Source organism: Solanum tuberosum, unplaced genomic scaffold (assembly GCF_000226075.1).
Source record: "Solanum tuberosum cultivar DM 1-3 516 R44 unplaced genomic scaffold, SolTub_3.0 scf00017, whole genome shotgun sequence".
NCBI classification, from domain to species: domain Eukaryota; kingdom Viridiplantae; phylum Streptophyta; class Magnoliopsida; order Solanales; family Solanaceae; genus Solanum; species Solanum tuberosum.
This window is the reverse complement of record NW_006238943.1, coordinates 1,439,488-1,454,975: the sequence shown is the minus strand read 5'-3', so window position 1 is coordinate 1,454,975 and position 15,488 is coordinate 1,439,488. Positions and strand designations below refer to the sequence as shown.

Genomic DNA, 15,488 nt, shown 5'->3' with positions numbered 1-15,488 from the left:
CTCTTTGATCACATTAAAAATAACTTTATACTTCATCCGTCCACATTTATTTGTCATGTTGTACTTTTCAAAAAACAGTTTGACTAATTTTTAAAGTTAAATTAGATTACATTAATTCGATATTTCAAATAAAAAACTTAAATATTAAAAAATTATACGAAAAATACTATAAAATGCAATTTTTTGCATATTAATATGATGAGAAAATACATCAAAAATGTTAGTGAAAGTTTTTATAATTTGACTCTAAAAAAAAAGAAATATGACAATTAAAAATGGACGGAGATAATATTATATATCAAGAATAATCTACTAAATGATTTGGAAGCTTCTATCCGGATACCGGAAGCAAAATGTGGTAATTTACTCTTTTACCCTCCAATAACAGGCTATAAATCACTCTCTTTCCTCATCACGCCTTTTCCATTCTGTCATTCTGGAGAAGAGAGCATTGAGAGAATCAGAGAGAAAGCGTTGATTCGAAGCAGCAAGCAGAAAGAAAAATGGTGAACTTCATGCTGGAAATTAAGGCGGAGCTTGAAAACCTCACCGACCTTCGGCCACAAGGAGGTTGCGATGATGAAAACTTCCGTTACCACTTCAAGGTATCCGCATAAACGCTTCTGTAATTTTCAGTTATTCTATTGCATTTGGATGTATGTGCGATTTCTCGATGAAGATTGATCGAATTGATGTTGATTCTATTGTAAATACACACACAGTGGTATCTACTCGTTAGGTGTTTTTTTTAGGGATATTCAGGTAGCTCACTGCAATTTGATGTTCGTGTTCTTCATTTTGATGATTTTTTATGACGAACTATATTTTTTATTCCTACTAGCAACTTGTATTTTCCTTCTCGAATTTCGTTACTATTTATTTTCCTTTACTTACTTTAGGGTTTACCATTATATTAAGTGTGATTTATCCTTTGAAGATCTATATAAACGATGATGCCTTACAGCTATTTGTTTAAGGTATCCGACTCTATAATTTGTAGTTATTTTATTGCATTGTCATGTACTCATGTTTATGCGATTTTCACTGAACATTGATCGAAGTGATGTTGATTCAAGTAAATATGCACACACAGTGATTTTATCTTCTCGTTAGGTGTTTTTTTTAGGGATGTTGAGGTAGCTCAGTGCAATTTCATCTTCGTGTTCTGCATTGTTGTGATTTTCTATGCCGAACTATAGTTTATTCCTAGTTGCAATATTTTTTTTGTTAAGTTCAGAATGTCGTGTCTTTTTATTTGTTCTGTGTTCATATTCATTTACTTACTATAGGGTTTACAATTATTCTACTGTGATATTATGTGATCTTTCCTTCGAAGATCAAATAACTGATGATGTCTTGTAACTATTTGTTTAAGGTATCCGCCTTTACAAGTTGTAGTTATTTTCTGGCATTTGCGTGTCTGATTTCTCGATGAAGGTTGATTTATTTGATGTTGACTCTATAGTAAATACACACACAGTGGATTATCTCTGCTCATTAGGTGTTATTTTGGGTATTGAGGCAACTCATTGCAATTTCGTATCCATGTTCTTCATTTTCATGATTTTCGCTGTCGGACATCTGTTTGTTCCTAGTTGCGACTTAGTTTTATGTTTCTTCTGATGATGACTTTCGAGTCTAATTCCTTGTTCTGTGTGCATATGTATGTGTGTTACTTTCGTATTCATGTTATAACTGAGGATGCCTTCTACTATTCATTTTGGATCTCTAGGAAGCTCATTTCAATTTCATAATTTTTTTCTTAATTTCCATGATTTTCTTTGTCAAACTGTCTATACTATTCCTAGTTTATGTATAAACTTGTAGAGAAAATGAAAGATGATTTTGTATTGAATATGAAGCTGTATTTAGATCCATGAATTAAGTGACTAACTTCCTACGAGTGCTACTTACATTAAGGATATTTTTCAAATGAGAACTGATAAATACTATCAAGCTAATCTAGTAAATAATCATAAGTTCTAATCTAGTAGATAAACAGAAGTGGTGGGGGTGTAACACCTCTAATAGTTGGACTTAGCTTCTTCGTTTGTCATGCATATTTCCTTGTGTTCTGTGTATAAAGTATGGATGTTACATTGAGGCTTATGATTACTCTACTGTCTTTCTATTTGATTTATCTATGATCTAATTGATGATGCCTTTTAGCTATTCTTTTAGATATTTTCTGGTAGCTCATTATTTCATTTACTAGAGCTTGATACTTTTAAGTTTCTCTGTTAAGCTATCTAGTCTATTCCTATTTCTGAATTTAGCTTTTCAAATTTTTGTATATCTCTACGTTCAGTGTAGGAATGCCTGTCTGTTATTTTAAGTTTGACGTTTTCAATCTCTAATTTGCGATTACTATATTCCCTCTCTATGCTCTGTGTAATTGAGCTAGTTGATGTATGTCTCCGTATGTGCTTTTTTAGGGTTCTGCTTGTGCACTGTCCAATTTCACCTTGTTTTTCATTTTCCATGTACTATCAATCTATTCCTAGTTGCGTCTTAGTTTTTAATTTTTGTGTCTATTTCCTTGTTTAATGTGTATTAGTGCATGTTTAAGAGTTTAAGTTCTTGACCTCCAACTTTGTGATTGTTCTATTGCGTTTGTATGCATCTCTCAAGTTTATTGATGCATGCCTCTGTAGGTGTTGTGTATGGCTCTTCTGGTAGCTCATTCCAATTTTTTCGTCTTGCTCTACAGTTTCATGGTTTTGATTGTTAAACTATGTATTTATTCACATTCTTCTCATTTCTCATTTCGATATCCTTGTGTTCTGTTATAGATGCATGTATATGTTCAGGATTCTGGTTTCCACCTCAAATTTTGTGATAATCATACTATGTTTTAAATGTACTCTTGGTGTTATCGAGCTAATTGATATGTGTGCCTCTATAGGTGTCTTATTTTTGTTGATAAAGTTAGATGTTTCGCTCACAAAAGAGCATCAAGTAGATGCATAGTTACAAGGAAAGGAAAAAGCATTAACAAAAGAACTAATGAATCCGTTTTCAGTGTCGATCTAAGACGAGGGATCTTACAAAATCCAACCACCGATCAGTGCTAATTACAGTAGTCATATTAGTTCAGCAAAAAAAGATAAAGTAAGCACTTGGTTTTGAGTGAGTGATTTGGAGTTGAGATTCCATCAAAACACCTCCTATTCCTAGCAGCAGGTATCTTCCACCAAATCCTTTTGATGGCTTTATCAACTCTCCATAAGCTCCAGTTCAAGTGTGCCTCAGATCTGTGGCTACTGTGCAGTACAATATCAAATGGTTTACAGTTTCCATCTTTTCCAAACATAGATAGCACCTGTATACAAACTGGAAACATTTCCTATTGAGATTATCTTGAGTCAAACATGCTTCATAGGTGTCTTTTTAGGGATTTTTCAAGTCTCATTCCAATTTCATCTCAAACTATCTATCTTATTCAAAGTTGTGATTTAGTTTTTCAGTTTTTCTGTCTATTTCCTTGTGTTCAGTTTATAAAATGCATACTTAGGCTTTTGACCTCCATTGCAATTCATTAATGTGCTTCTATATAATTTCTCAGTGTGATTGAGCTAATTGATGGGTGCCACGATAGGTTTTTGTTTGTGGCTCTTCTGGTAGTTCATTCCAATTTTATCTTCCCATTCTTCATTTTCTTGATTTCTCTTTGTCAAAGACTCTCTCTCATCTTAGCTTCTGAATTTTTTTGTCTATCTTGCTTGTGTTCTGTATGAAGAGTTTTTTTGTTCCAAGTAAATATAATTATTCACTGATAGAGTTGGTTGCCCCGGTCTCAACGAGGCTTGGTCCAATTTCTGAAGCAAAGAGCCAGTCTGCTGACCTTCCAATTGAAAAGTAGACTTCATAAACCTAAGTTCCATGCATTTCCTTCCCTCATTGGAACAATAGTTGTTACTGAGTCTGAATAGATCCGGAAGCTTTAATTTTAATGGTGTAAACATCCAGTTATGCGTTTTTCCAAAACTATAGTACTCTTCCATCTCCCTCTTTAACTGCAAAAATCCTATCAAACAAATCCCACAGCTTGGGATGTGTTTCCTAACACTTAAACAATTGGAAATAATAACTGCGCCATTGTGCCATGGCCTTTGTCCATATTTTGATTGATATCCTCTCCAAATAACTTGTAAGTAGCTATTGTTATGTAGTTGAAGGTTTCTTATCCCAAGACAGCCTTCTCTTTATCTTATAGGGTCATTTCCACGGTATGCCTTCTCTTTTGTCTTATAGGGTCATTTCAACTGTATGCCTTCTCTTTTATCTTATAGGGTCATTTCCACTGAATGAAGCTTATGTACTTTGTTATAATTTATATGACGTGTTTTTCATTTTGAGACATTCTGGAATGTTACACCATCTCACATGAACTTGATTTTAATTTATACGACACTTCTACCATTTTAAGACTCCTTAAAGTGTTAAACCATCTCATGCAAAGCTTCTGTCATTTTATTTGTAATGTGTACTACCATATAGTAGTACTGAAATTTCCTTTCAGGTATGTTCATGTGAGGTAGTACTGCTTCCATAAGTTAATTTTGCCAATTATTTGTGTGTGATGAAATCATCCATTTAGTGTCCTACATTAATACCTTTTTCATAGTCCATTAAACTTGGTTCTTTTTCTTTAAATTGTGCAGCTAAAGTGTGGCCATTGTGGTGAGATCACCCAAAAGGAGACTTATGTGAGCTTGGTTGAAACTGTTCCTCTTCCTATTGGCAAGGGCCACACCCACCTTGTCCAGAAGGTGACCTATCCTCCTGTTTCCTTATCTGTGATGATATAATCTACTGCGTCAGACATTTCTGTATGCATATCTGATTGCATATGTGTAAGTTTAGATATGACACAGAGCTAGTTTACACTGAATTTAAAATCACTGTGACCGCCTGAAATTTGAGGTGAGATACGGAGTTAATTAGGATATCTTCAACATTCAGAATGGGTTAAGCCATAGTAAATCCCCCTGTTGTTTTTTAGCTCTATATGTTGAATAACTTTGATATCCTTGGAAGATATCCTACACTGCAAATTTACTCTAACAGTTATGGAGGGTATTCTTGAGTCTCAAAGGCATATCCTAGGCTATGCCTAGGAGAATTATTGAAGCCCTAAAAAGTTGGGAGGAGGCAGGAGTGCTAGCTAAAGACAGAACGAGATGGAGAATTATCCCTGCTTCAATCTGGTGGGCAACCTGGAAAGAGAGAAATTCTAGGTGTTTTGAGAGCGTAGAGAATAGTATGCAGAAAGTTAAACTCAACTGCATTTTGTTGTTATGTTTTTGGTGCAATCAATTATACTCAAATGAAACTGTCTCTATAATTGATGTTTTAGATTCAATTTAGATTTAGAACAGTGGAGTTTTGGAGTTCATCTGTATATAAGGTTTAGTACTGCCCATGTACTATTGTGTTATAATACAAAATTACCAAGTTTCAAAAAAAAAAAAACTTTGATATCCTTGGAAGTCTGTTTTGAGCCTTAATTGTTACCTTCTTTTTTGGCTTTTTCCCCTTTGATGTCCTATTGCTATTTTACAGCTCTTGATGCTGTATAGACTTGATTGAGTACTAAGTCTTTTGTGACTTTTGCTTCCAGTGTAAGTTCTGTGGCAGGGATGGTACAATAACCATGATCACTGGCCGCGGCCGTCCTCTGACTCACGCTGATAGTGAAGCTGCAAAATCTGCACCTTTGATGCTATTTGAGTGCAGGGGTTTTGAGCCGCTGGATTATGTTTTCCGAGGAGAATGGGAAGCTAAATCTGTAAGCTTCTTCCCTTGCTTTCTGCTTTAGTGTTTCTTAGAATTAAAGAGAAATTTTATTATAAAAAAGTTGTCGAAATATTAAATTTAGGTATAAGATTTCTTTGCCCTATTAATTTTCCATTTGTTTTTGAGCTGTTGTTGGGGTTCTTTGAATATATTTCTATTTCTTTAACGAGGTCATGTATCTCCTAATTAACTTCTTGGAGAATATGTTCGGCTTATATGTCTAGAGGTGGCGCAAGTTTGGGCTGATTATTGGCCCACACATCTATTAGCTCAGGCCATCAAAATTTGGGCTAGTATTTAGCCCAAATTGGCCCATGAGAAAGCTTGTTGACTATTTTTTAAAGAACTTTTTTTTCCTGATATGTTATATATAGCTATATTAAAGAAAAGCTCTAATTTTATTAGCTACATTTCCCAATTCTTAGGTTTTGTGTTATGGGAGATGTCGTGCCATTTCTAATTTGATTCACTTAATGCAGCTTGAGGGAACGAAATTTGAAGGCATTGATTTGTCCGGAGATGAGTTTGCTGAGTATGATGAGAAGGGGGAGTGTCCAGTGATGGTTTCCAAACCAAGTGCCACTTTTAATGTAGTGAGGTAGATCCAACATTGCTCTATTGTGTGTTACTGGTACACAGAAAGGGAAGTGTAACTGTTTTGCACTCTCAATGTGCAAGTTGCTAACTGCTGAGGATGGGTGTGTTGGTTTTTGATGTACATTGAACACGAACTACTTGCACGAGATTAGATGGTTACTTCCATGAAGAAACCATTGTTATGGATGTCAATATTGTCTTCCCAGGGTTTTTCAGAATAGCTCTTTTTAGTCATCTAATGTGAAAGCTGGTAAAACTGTTTGACTGGATCTATTGTTTTTCACTGTGATTGGTGTTGGTATATCGATGTGTGTTGCTTACTATGCTATTTCCCCAAGCTCTTCTCTAGATTGCTTCTTATGCTCTTCTCTCTCTCTCTGCTGTCTAGTTGGTTTTACTTCTCTCCTGGCCGGCCACATGGCGTGTAGAGTTGCTTTATTGATGAGCTCCTTTTCCTTTGGCCGTTGTGAGAAATACCCCACTCAATACGCTGCGTCCTTGTCATTTTTTAAATGGAAATATGCAAGTGCATTGAACATGGGAATCATTCATCATGTATCGAAAGTTCCATTGGTTCTCAGAAATTTTCCGGTTATTCATATATGAAAAATTATAACCGAGTAAACAGAAGTAAATGCTGCATAAAGAAAATGGATCCTCCTCCTTGTCCTGCATATGAGCTCGCCTTATTATATATGCTTAAGGTCCTGATTGGGATTTTCTGGGTCTGTTATCTTGGAGAATCCATTGAAGTCGAACACTGGCAGGTTTCTTTCTCACGATGAAATGGATGAATGCCACACCCGTTTCTGCTCTTAGTCAGTTAACAAGACTGTTTATTGCATAGAGATGGCAATGGTTCTCGTCAAGTGTGACCTTTCCCTGAGTTAAGGTTCTGGAAGGTCGTGAACTAGCTCATTTTCAAACCTGGCCGTCCAGCAATGTGTCTGCTCGTGTTGCTTCTTGTAAACTTGCATTTTGAGGTACTTGCATGGCAACCATGAATCCTGATTGATGTGAGGAGAGAAACATATCAGCTTCCAAATTGATAAAAAAACATGAAAGATTACAACCAAGATCAAGTGACAAGAACGTCATTATCATGCATGATGTAATAGTACAATAGAAACATTTTTCATTAATTAAGAAAATGAAGGAGAAGATCTGGCAAATGCTGAGGACCGGGATAAAGCTGTAGAGTTTTCCCATAACATGCTTGACCCATGAAAAAAGAATCAGGCTAGCACTCACGGGACGTGTTGAATCAAGCTCGCATTCTAGGGATGTGTTGAGAAGATAATTAAGAAAATAAATGTGTACTTTCTCTAATAGCTTAAACACTATAGAAGAAATAAATTACAGCAGGAGTATACCTTAGATGAAGCATTAGCATTCTTTCACCTCTTCAATTAGTTCCTTCCAGGAGGTAGCAAAACCAGCTCATGTATGTAGATCCAGGACCCTGGACAGAAAAATAATGAGAATACACGAAAAGGAAACGCAAAAAACAGAGTTTGCAGCCCCAGAAACTGAGTTTGGGGAGGCTGTAGAACAAGAAGTGGTGAGGGAAAATACAACATGTCTCCCCCAAATTAAAAAAAAGCGGTGAACAGGTACATGTCTACAGGAGAAAAGAAAAGAAACTAAGAGAGTTCCCCATTGAGAATCACATATACATCAATTATAGACTGGTCAAAACAAATACATTAATTGTAGATGAAGCTTCATTTCTAATGTCCCAGTCTTAACTAGACATCAAACAAGATGGTCCCTTTTCCCCCCATAAGCACAACACAGAGAGAGCACGCACAGAGAAGTGACATCGAGGCCTGAGGACAACTAATAACCCGCCAAAAATACAGTGCTTGACGAATGCATGTAACAGATAGATTCTTCTTTTTTAATTTTTGATGCACTAATAGATTGAAGACAACAAAACTATTTACATTGCTGCATGAGTTCTGACCTTGATTGTAAAGCTGCTTGGCTTTTTGTCCACTTGTATCGACCATCTTTCACTTGCTAAAGTTTCTTTTACTAATCAACTGAAAACGGAAAGGAACTAACCGCGTCCAGAAGAAGTATTGAAGTTAGAGAAAACCACGTTTAAACAAGATAACTGTGTTCTACACCATTTCCAAACTCCAGTATTTAACAAGGACTGACTCACTTTTCCAACGTAAAAAATTTGCTGTGTGTTCCAAATGAGTCTCACTGATGAAGTTAAGTCCTTAGCAAGCTCAATTGTTATGTGACCTGTATATCTTTATCCGTTGCTGAAACAGTACGAGACACTTGGATATTCTGACTCTAGAGATCAGATTCAACAACAGCAGATTATGATCACGAATCATCAGAAATATGTCATCTAAATGGTTTCTTAATCAGATAAGGGCTCCCTGACCATAAGATTTAGTTTCTCCTGAAGGAATTCAAGTACATCTTCTCTCTCTTCCTTGAGAAGTAGTTTCCTTAATTTTTCAAATGTCATCCTACCAGGGCGCATTCCTTTCTCTATCATCTCTTCCATCAACACACAGGCACCAGGGGCATCTGCATCGTCGCACAATCCATTGACAAGTGCAGAAAAAGTATGCATGCTGGGAACAAATTGCTTGCGTTTCATATATTTCCACACTTTCCGAGCCATCTTCATCTCATTCTTCTCACAAAACATCTTTATCATCATAGTATACGTGTCTGCATCAGGATCACAAATTTTGAGCATCCTGCGGAAAACCTTGAAAGCATCATCAGTCTCACCTCGAGCAATCAAGCCACTGAGAATAATATTGCAGGTCCTTGCATTGGGAGTCACCCCCTTGAATTGCATGTCATTCAGAACCATATAGACATTTTGGAACTTATTTACCTTACAGAAAGCACTAATTAGTGAGTTATAGACAGCTACATCAGCCTCAACACCATTTTTTTCCATTTCAAGGAATGTATCTATCGCATCTTCAATCCGGTTTTCTAGCCCATAGGTATGGACTAAAACACTATAAATAAAGGATGTTGGCCTGCAACCGCTGAAGTCCATCTCCTTGACAATTTCAACAGCCTCATCAACCCTGCCAGCCTTGCAAAGTATGTCGACCATGATCCCATAAGTCACAATGTCCGGATTACAGCCAGCCTCAATCATTTCCCTGTAAACCTCTCTTGCCTTGGGAAGATTCGGAGCCCTTCCCCACCCCTCAATCAATATGCTATATGTTTTCGAATCAGGAGTAAATTCATTCTTCTTACTATCGAAAATCTCCTGAGCTTTTTCCACATTCTTCGATTTGCATAGAGCACTCAATAAGCCGTTAAAAGCCGCTAGGTTGGGAGGCACATCGAACTTGTTCATGATATGGAAAGTGTATAGAGTCTCCTCTACCTTTTGAGCCCTAGCATATTTTCTCATGATTATGCAAAATGTCTCAATATTAAGCATTCTCTTGGTTTTCATCTCATTTACAAGATCCCACATCATCTGATATTGCCTTATCTTGGCAAGAGATCCAATCATGGAGTGGTAGGCTCTAGTACTATGCTCATAATTATGTTGCTTACCAGCCCATTCAAAGAAACGATACGCAAGCATTCCAGCATTCTCAAATCTCTTAAGGACATCCTCAACCATCTCCGGTAAAACCCTAATCCCACTTTGGTCAAGCTCCGTGTCAAGCCCCGCCTTTGGGCAAGACATCATAATTTTACAAAGTCTTGTTAGAGGATCAAGTTTAACTTCCATTGTTTCTTTAGAACTATACATTCGGGTAAAAATCATTGTTCTATCACACAATTTGTGATGAAATTGTCGCAACATGATCCTCCTTGTAGAAAGATAAAAAAAAACTTGTCGAGTATCTGAAAAAGTTAAAAAAAAACAAACAAACAGGAATTACTGATTCAATCTTTTGGGTTATTGATATGTCAAAGTAGAACATTGTTCTTTTGTTCATTTTCAGATAGAAGCAATACAATCAAGCGAATTATCTTCACACATATCAAGAGAAGACGAATAGAATTTCAATTTTTTTTACAACTCAAATATGAACCTATCTACTTCAACTTAGGTACTTGTACTAGCAATGGGCTGTGGCAAGCACACCAAAATCTGAAAAAAACTTCTTTTTTCCTCATTTGGCACAACAGTTGGATGAATACTTCCCTATACGTAATAAGCATATCGAACGTTAATCTATGCTTGAGCATCAAGTGAATAATCTTCAATGCCATTAACATCAAAAGGTTGGTATTCCCTCCAAAAGACTAGGTGATTTCGTCCTATCTGTCTTATCCTTGGTGAACAGAGTTACCTGGTACTTGTTGCTGGTAAGAGGTCTCGAACACCACTGTTATCAAAATAAATAAAATTCAATAACTTGGTCTCACTAGCTAATCATTTTCGACATGTAAATTCGAGATAACTCATTGAAACAGCAAAATAGCCTCTATTCCATTTCCCTAAAGCATACTCAAATCAACTTAAAGCAAATCAAATTTCATACAATTAAAACAATCCAATCAAATCATTAGCTTACAGCATGTTATAGACACATTTCAATTTAGCACACACCACAGCAGCAGAAAAAAATACGAAAAAACACTCTTTAACCAACAAAAAACAGCATTTTGCAGTTGCAAAAACAAAACATTCTGCAACTATGAGATACCTGGTAAGATGAACAAAGTTTATGAGTTTTTTTCTTCCTTTGTTTCTCAAAAAGTTGAAGGTTTATTGCGGTCCGCTCCATTTTAGGGGTCAAGAAAACCCATGTTTTTACTTGGGCCACCTGACCCAACTCAAAGCCCACCAAGCCCAACCTAAAGAGATACAGCCCAATTTTCCATAACCTTGATACACAAATCAACATTTAACTACAAGAAATAATATGTACTGATACACACGAAAAATTATTCTCTAAACTAATGAGAACAACTCAAACAATTTTTTTTTAAAAAAATATTCTCTAAACTAATGAGTATTTATTATCAGTCTGTTTCAATGTACCTACTAAATTTCATGTTAATCAGAGTCCGTCAAAATATATTTAAGAAAATTGGCATTATACTAATACACATGAGAAAACACCAAATTTATTAATTCGGGTAACATGACCTTGAAATGCCAAATAATGTGATGGACTTTGTTTGAGCTTAAATTTTGTGTATAGTAGTCCATAAATTTTTTGTAATATGAAGGATCGACTCATTTGGAGCTCAAATTTTATGGGTTCATTGATGACAATCTATAAAATAATTCTCATTGTTTTCAATAGGCAGAAAATGCTTTTTATGGAGTTTATGAGTCACAGAACAAAATTTAGGATTATCTCAATTTTTCATGTATATTAGTCCATGAATTTTGCGGATTCATTGGTGACATCCAATTATTAGTAAGTTTAATTTCTTTCTATGTTTTATACATTCACATACCTAATAAAAACAATCATTATTATAGTTATATATAACAAATCAAATAAGAACAAAATATGAGGATAAAATCATATGCTCCCTTTGTTTTTGTATTCTGTTTCAAGAAAGAAATTGTCACTTTTTAGTGTCTTTTTATTCCCAATATCTTATGTGACATTTAAAATAATAAATTTCAAAGACACTTTGATACATCACTAATCACACATATTTTGGTGAGCATTTACTTTGTGGGCACACTGAAAGCTTCATACTGCTGGTTTGAAGTCCTCTTAGATCGACGGTTTTCAATATACCCTCAGCTCAAGGGCAAGATGTAGACAGAACATACTCCTATCTTTATGCAGTAGAGAGGTTATTTTTTGTAGACTTTCGACACAAAGGCATGATAAGATGCATCAAAGGAATAAAACACCCATACTCTGATTACATTGTGTATATTAAAAACAATCGATTCCACACTTATCATGCATATTAAAAATATTAGATGCACAACACTTCTCAATCTATCAATTACACTTCACAATAAAAAATATCTGAATCCATTCCTCAGTTTTTAGAGGATGCACAACAGCTTTATTGAGATATACCAACTTAAGCTTAGAGAGTACCACTAAATATCAGATTAACATACAAAAGAAACATAGAAAGTCCAGAAGAGAGATCCATAAGATTCACCCAAAAGAAAAAACAAGAAGATCTCTCTTCCTTGGATGGTACTTCGCCAAACGTTTATTTCCATACAGATCGATGGAAACATAAAAACAAGGCTCTTATTGGGTCCACCACATAAGCAAATCCTTGCGCCTATTTATCTTCTTCTGCAGTTGAAGAATTCCGTACAGAAGAGCCTCGGCAGTAGGTGGGCAACCTGGAACATAAATGTCAACAGGGACGATCCTATCACAGCCTCGCACGACAGCGTATGAGTAATGGTAGTATCCTCCACCGTTCGCACAGCTCCCCATGGAAATGACCCACCTTGGCTCAGGCATTTGATCATAGACCCTGCAATAGGAAAAAAAGAAGCAATATGGCTTAATATTTTGACTCATTAAAACAAAAGGGTACCCTTACATTAGAGCAATTAATTACCATCCTCCTCCTAACATTTTTTGTTTTTTTTCAAGTGAAGAGAAGCCTAGCTGATTGGTTGGGTTGTTCAAGTCATTAATTACCAGATTCCAGAAAGGTGACAGACTGACAGGCATACAAGATTTCCTTGCAAACATAGAAGAAAATCTAGGAAGTGTATGATTATAAGATTCGGGCTAAACACACTAGAGACGCACCTGCAGCGGAATAAAGTAAAAGAACTTTGGAGAATTCAGGTGTGATACTTGATCAAATAAGGAAAGGTGATCAGAATGCTAAATTGAGAGGTCTAAATGAAAACTGGCAATGAAGAGAATGAGCAAGTACATGATCAGAATAGCAAAAATACGAATGCTCAACGTAGTGAGTGAAAAATTTCAACAAAATATTTGATAATTGTTTGAGTTCAATTTAGAAGGGTCCAGATAGTTTCGAACATGGATCACTTCTGTTTGATTATATATAAGCCATTAACATCACTCGCCGGTGTTTCTTAATAATTATAACACTGTGACTTTTTAGGTAAAAGAAAAAATCACGTCAGATGGATAGCACAATCAGCAGCAACACCAAAGGATCCAACCACAATAAACAGGGAGAAAGTAAGGTTCTATCCAGCTTGTTACTAAATAAGAGACCTGGAGACCAGAATTCAACGTGATTGTTGGTCCTAGGATACCATTGAACAAGAAAATAACTGGCTTCAAAAACATAAGAGGGAGCATGGAGATCACCCACCTCTATATGCAGATAATGCTATTATTTTGTGTGATGCAGAAATAGAGCTTTGAAGGGATATCTAGGCTTCACATTAGCCGGAGGAGAAGTTCAATTTATCCCAATTAATGAAGTCTAACATATTCAGCAACTTGTTGGAGTTCTTGGAGGAGAAACAGGGGTTTTACTCGTGTTTAAATGGGAATGCCCCTGGTGGGGCTAAATGCAGGTACATTGATATATGGAATGGGGTGTTGTAGATATGTGAAAAGAGGCTACCAAGGTGGAAAAGCCAATACTTTCTCTAGGATGCAGGTTAGTAATTTATCAATAGTGTATTGGAGCTCTCCCAACCTACATGACGTCTTTGTTTCCCATCACTCCAAAAATAGGGAAGAGAATGGATAGATACCTTAAGGGGGACTTTCTATGGCAACAAAACATAGAAAGTAAAGGGTTCCCTTTAGCCAAATGGAAAGTTGTTACTCTAAGCAAGTAACATGAATGCTTGGAGAAAAAAAAAATGAGAAAACAAAATCAAAGCCTTCTCATGAAATGGCTTTGAAGATGCACTAATGAAGAACATTCACTATGGAGGATAGTAATTAAAGATAAATATGGTGAGGAAGGCGCCTGAAATACAAAAGCAGAGATCACTGCATCTGGGCTTATGGAGTAAGAGATTGGAAGGCTATTAGAATTCTTTGGCAAATTTTCAGCAACAAAACCAGCTATGGAGTGGGAGATGGGCTGAACATATCTGGGAGGACAACTGATTGGAACAGGGTGCTTTGAATACAATATATCTCGATATTTTCACTATAAATTAGCATTAGAAGGCAATTACTAATGAAGTTTGGTCTATAATCCATTCAAGGGTGGAATTATAGGAGACTATTGAATGATTGAGAGATCACTAGAAATTGTTGATTTCTATAACACACCAATAAATTCACTGAAGTTAATCAGAATGATGACAAGGTATGGTGGCTATGACACAACTCTTGAAGATTCTCTTTCAAATATTCCTATCAGATGCTTAGTAGGCGTCTGGTCATAGATTTCATATATTTTTCAGTTTATTTGGACTTTATGCAGTTAGAGTTGAAGATGGAGTTGTGTTTCATTATACTTTATGCAAAGGAGAAAAGAGAACACTTCAATTGAAATTTATGAAGTATACCTGCCACCTTCCAACAACAACAGGAACCAAGTTACTCTTATAACTCTCCCACAGGCTAGGATAGATGAGAAGAAGTAACTTAGTGTATTTACTCTTTGCTGGGGTGTACATAATATATATGCCACTTTTTTATAATTGAGAAATTCCCTAGGGTCAGCGGCACACAGTTTGAAACTCAGCGGCAAATAGGCTCACCCCTCTACTTTTCTCCACTTAAATACTAGGTCTTTTATGCAACTAGATTAAAACATATGACGAGTGCCTACCCCACGTATCACAAGTTGCACTCCTACCACTACGTCAATAAAATTCTTACCCGTCTCAAAAAGCAAGTGAAACATAAACAAGCTCTTGATTTGGGATGGTCAATGCAAAATAAAAAACTTTTAGATCTTATTTATTTTTATCTTGAACCAAAGCAGATTAAGTTTCCCTAGTGTAAAGGGGAATGCTAAAAAAATAGAGGATGAAGAACAAGTGAAAGTAGAAGTCACTGAGTTTATGCTACTCCATATTATTCTCTTTCTTTTGCCCAACACCCCAGCCAGATCCATATGTGATAACCTCACCACTGAAACTATGTGCGGTTCACGAGTATTTTCCTAGGCTCATTCAAACCCTAGTTGTTCGCACTTACCCCCACCTAGGTGACACTCTATAACCCCCACCC

At 36.1% G+C, this 15,488-nt stretch overlaps 3 protein-coding genes across 4 annotated transcripts in view; 1 reads left to right on the top strand and 2 right to left on the bottom strand.

Annotated features, from left to right (window-relative positions):
* The first annotated feature begins 416 nt into the window (after nt 1-416).
* LOC102579804 (UPF0587 protein C1orf123 homolog) lies at nt 417-6,733 on the top strand. Its single transcript, XM_006340181.2, has 4 exons — nt 417-605; nt 4,665-4,772; nt 5,624-5,791; nt 6,279-6,733. The coding sequence occupies exons 1-4, from the start codon at nt 504-506 to the stop codon at nt 6,399-6,401; spliced, it is 501 nt and encodes a 166-aa protein (XP_006340243.1). The 5' UTR covers nt 417-503; the 3' UTR covers nt 6,402-6,733.
* A 214-nt stretch (nt 6,734-6,947) lies between these two features.
* On the bottom strand, nt 6,948-11,097 carry LOC102579481 (pentatricopeptide repeat-containing protein At1g77360, mitochondrial). 2 transcript variants are annotated; one of them, XM_015315376.1, is made up of 5 exons: nt 11,064-11,097; nt 8,567-10,254; nt 8,363-8,458; nt 7,770-7,858; nt 6,948-7,403 (listed from the first exon to the last, which is right to left on the bottom strand). In XM_015315376.1, the coding sequence occupies exon 2, from the start codon at nt 10,211-10,213 to the stop codon at nt 8,777-8,779; it is 1,437 nt and encodes a 478-aa protein (XP_015170862.1). In that variant the 5' UTR covers nt 10,214-10,254; nt 11,064-11,097; the 3' UTR covers nt 6,948-7,403; nt 7,770-7,858; nt 8,363-8,458; nt 8,567-8,776. The 2 variants fall into 2 exon arrangements, with proteins under 2 accessions (XP_015170862.1, XP_006340242.1); XM_006340180.2 differs by having other exon boundaries at nt 8,363-10,254.
* Nucleotides 11,098-12,358: 1,261 nt separating this feature from the next.
* LOC102579157 (NADH dehydrogenase [ubiquinone] iron-sulfur protein 7, mitochondrial-like) overlaps nt 12,359-15,488 on the bottom strand; it is a 6,595-nt gene continuing 3,465 nt past the window's right edge. The window contains 1 exon segment of the mRNA NM_001288694.1: nt 12,359-12,831. Coding sequence (NP_001275623.1) covers nt 12,597-12,831 — 235 coding nt within the window. The 3' untranslated portion in view covers nt 12,359-12,596.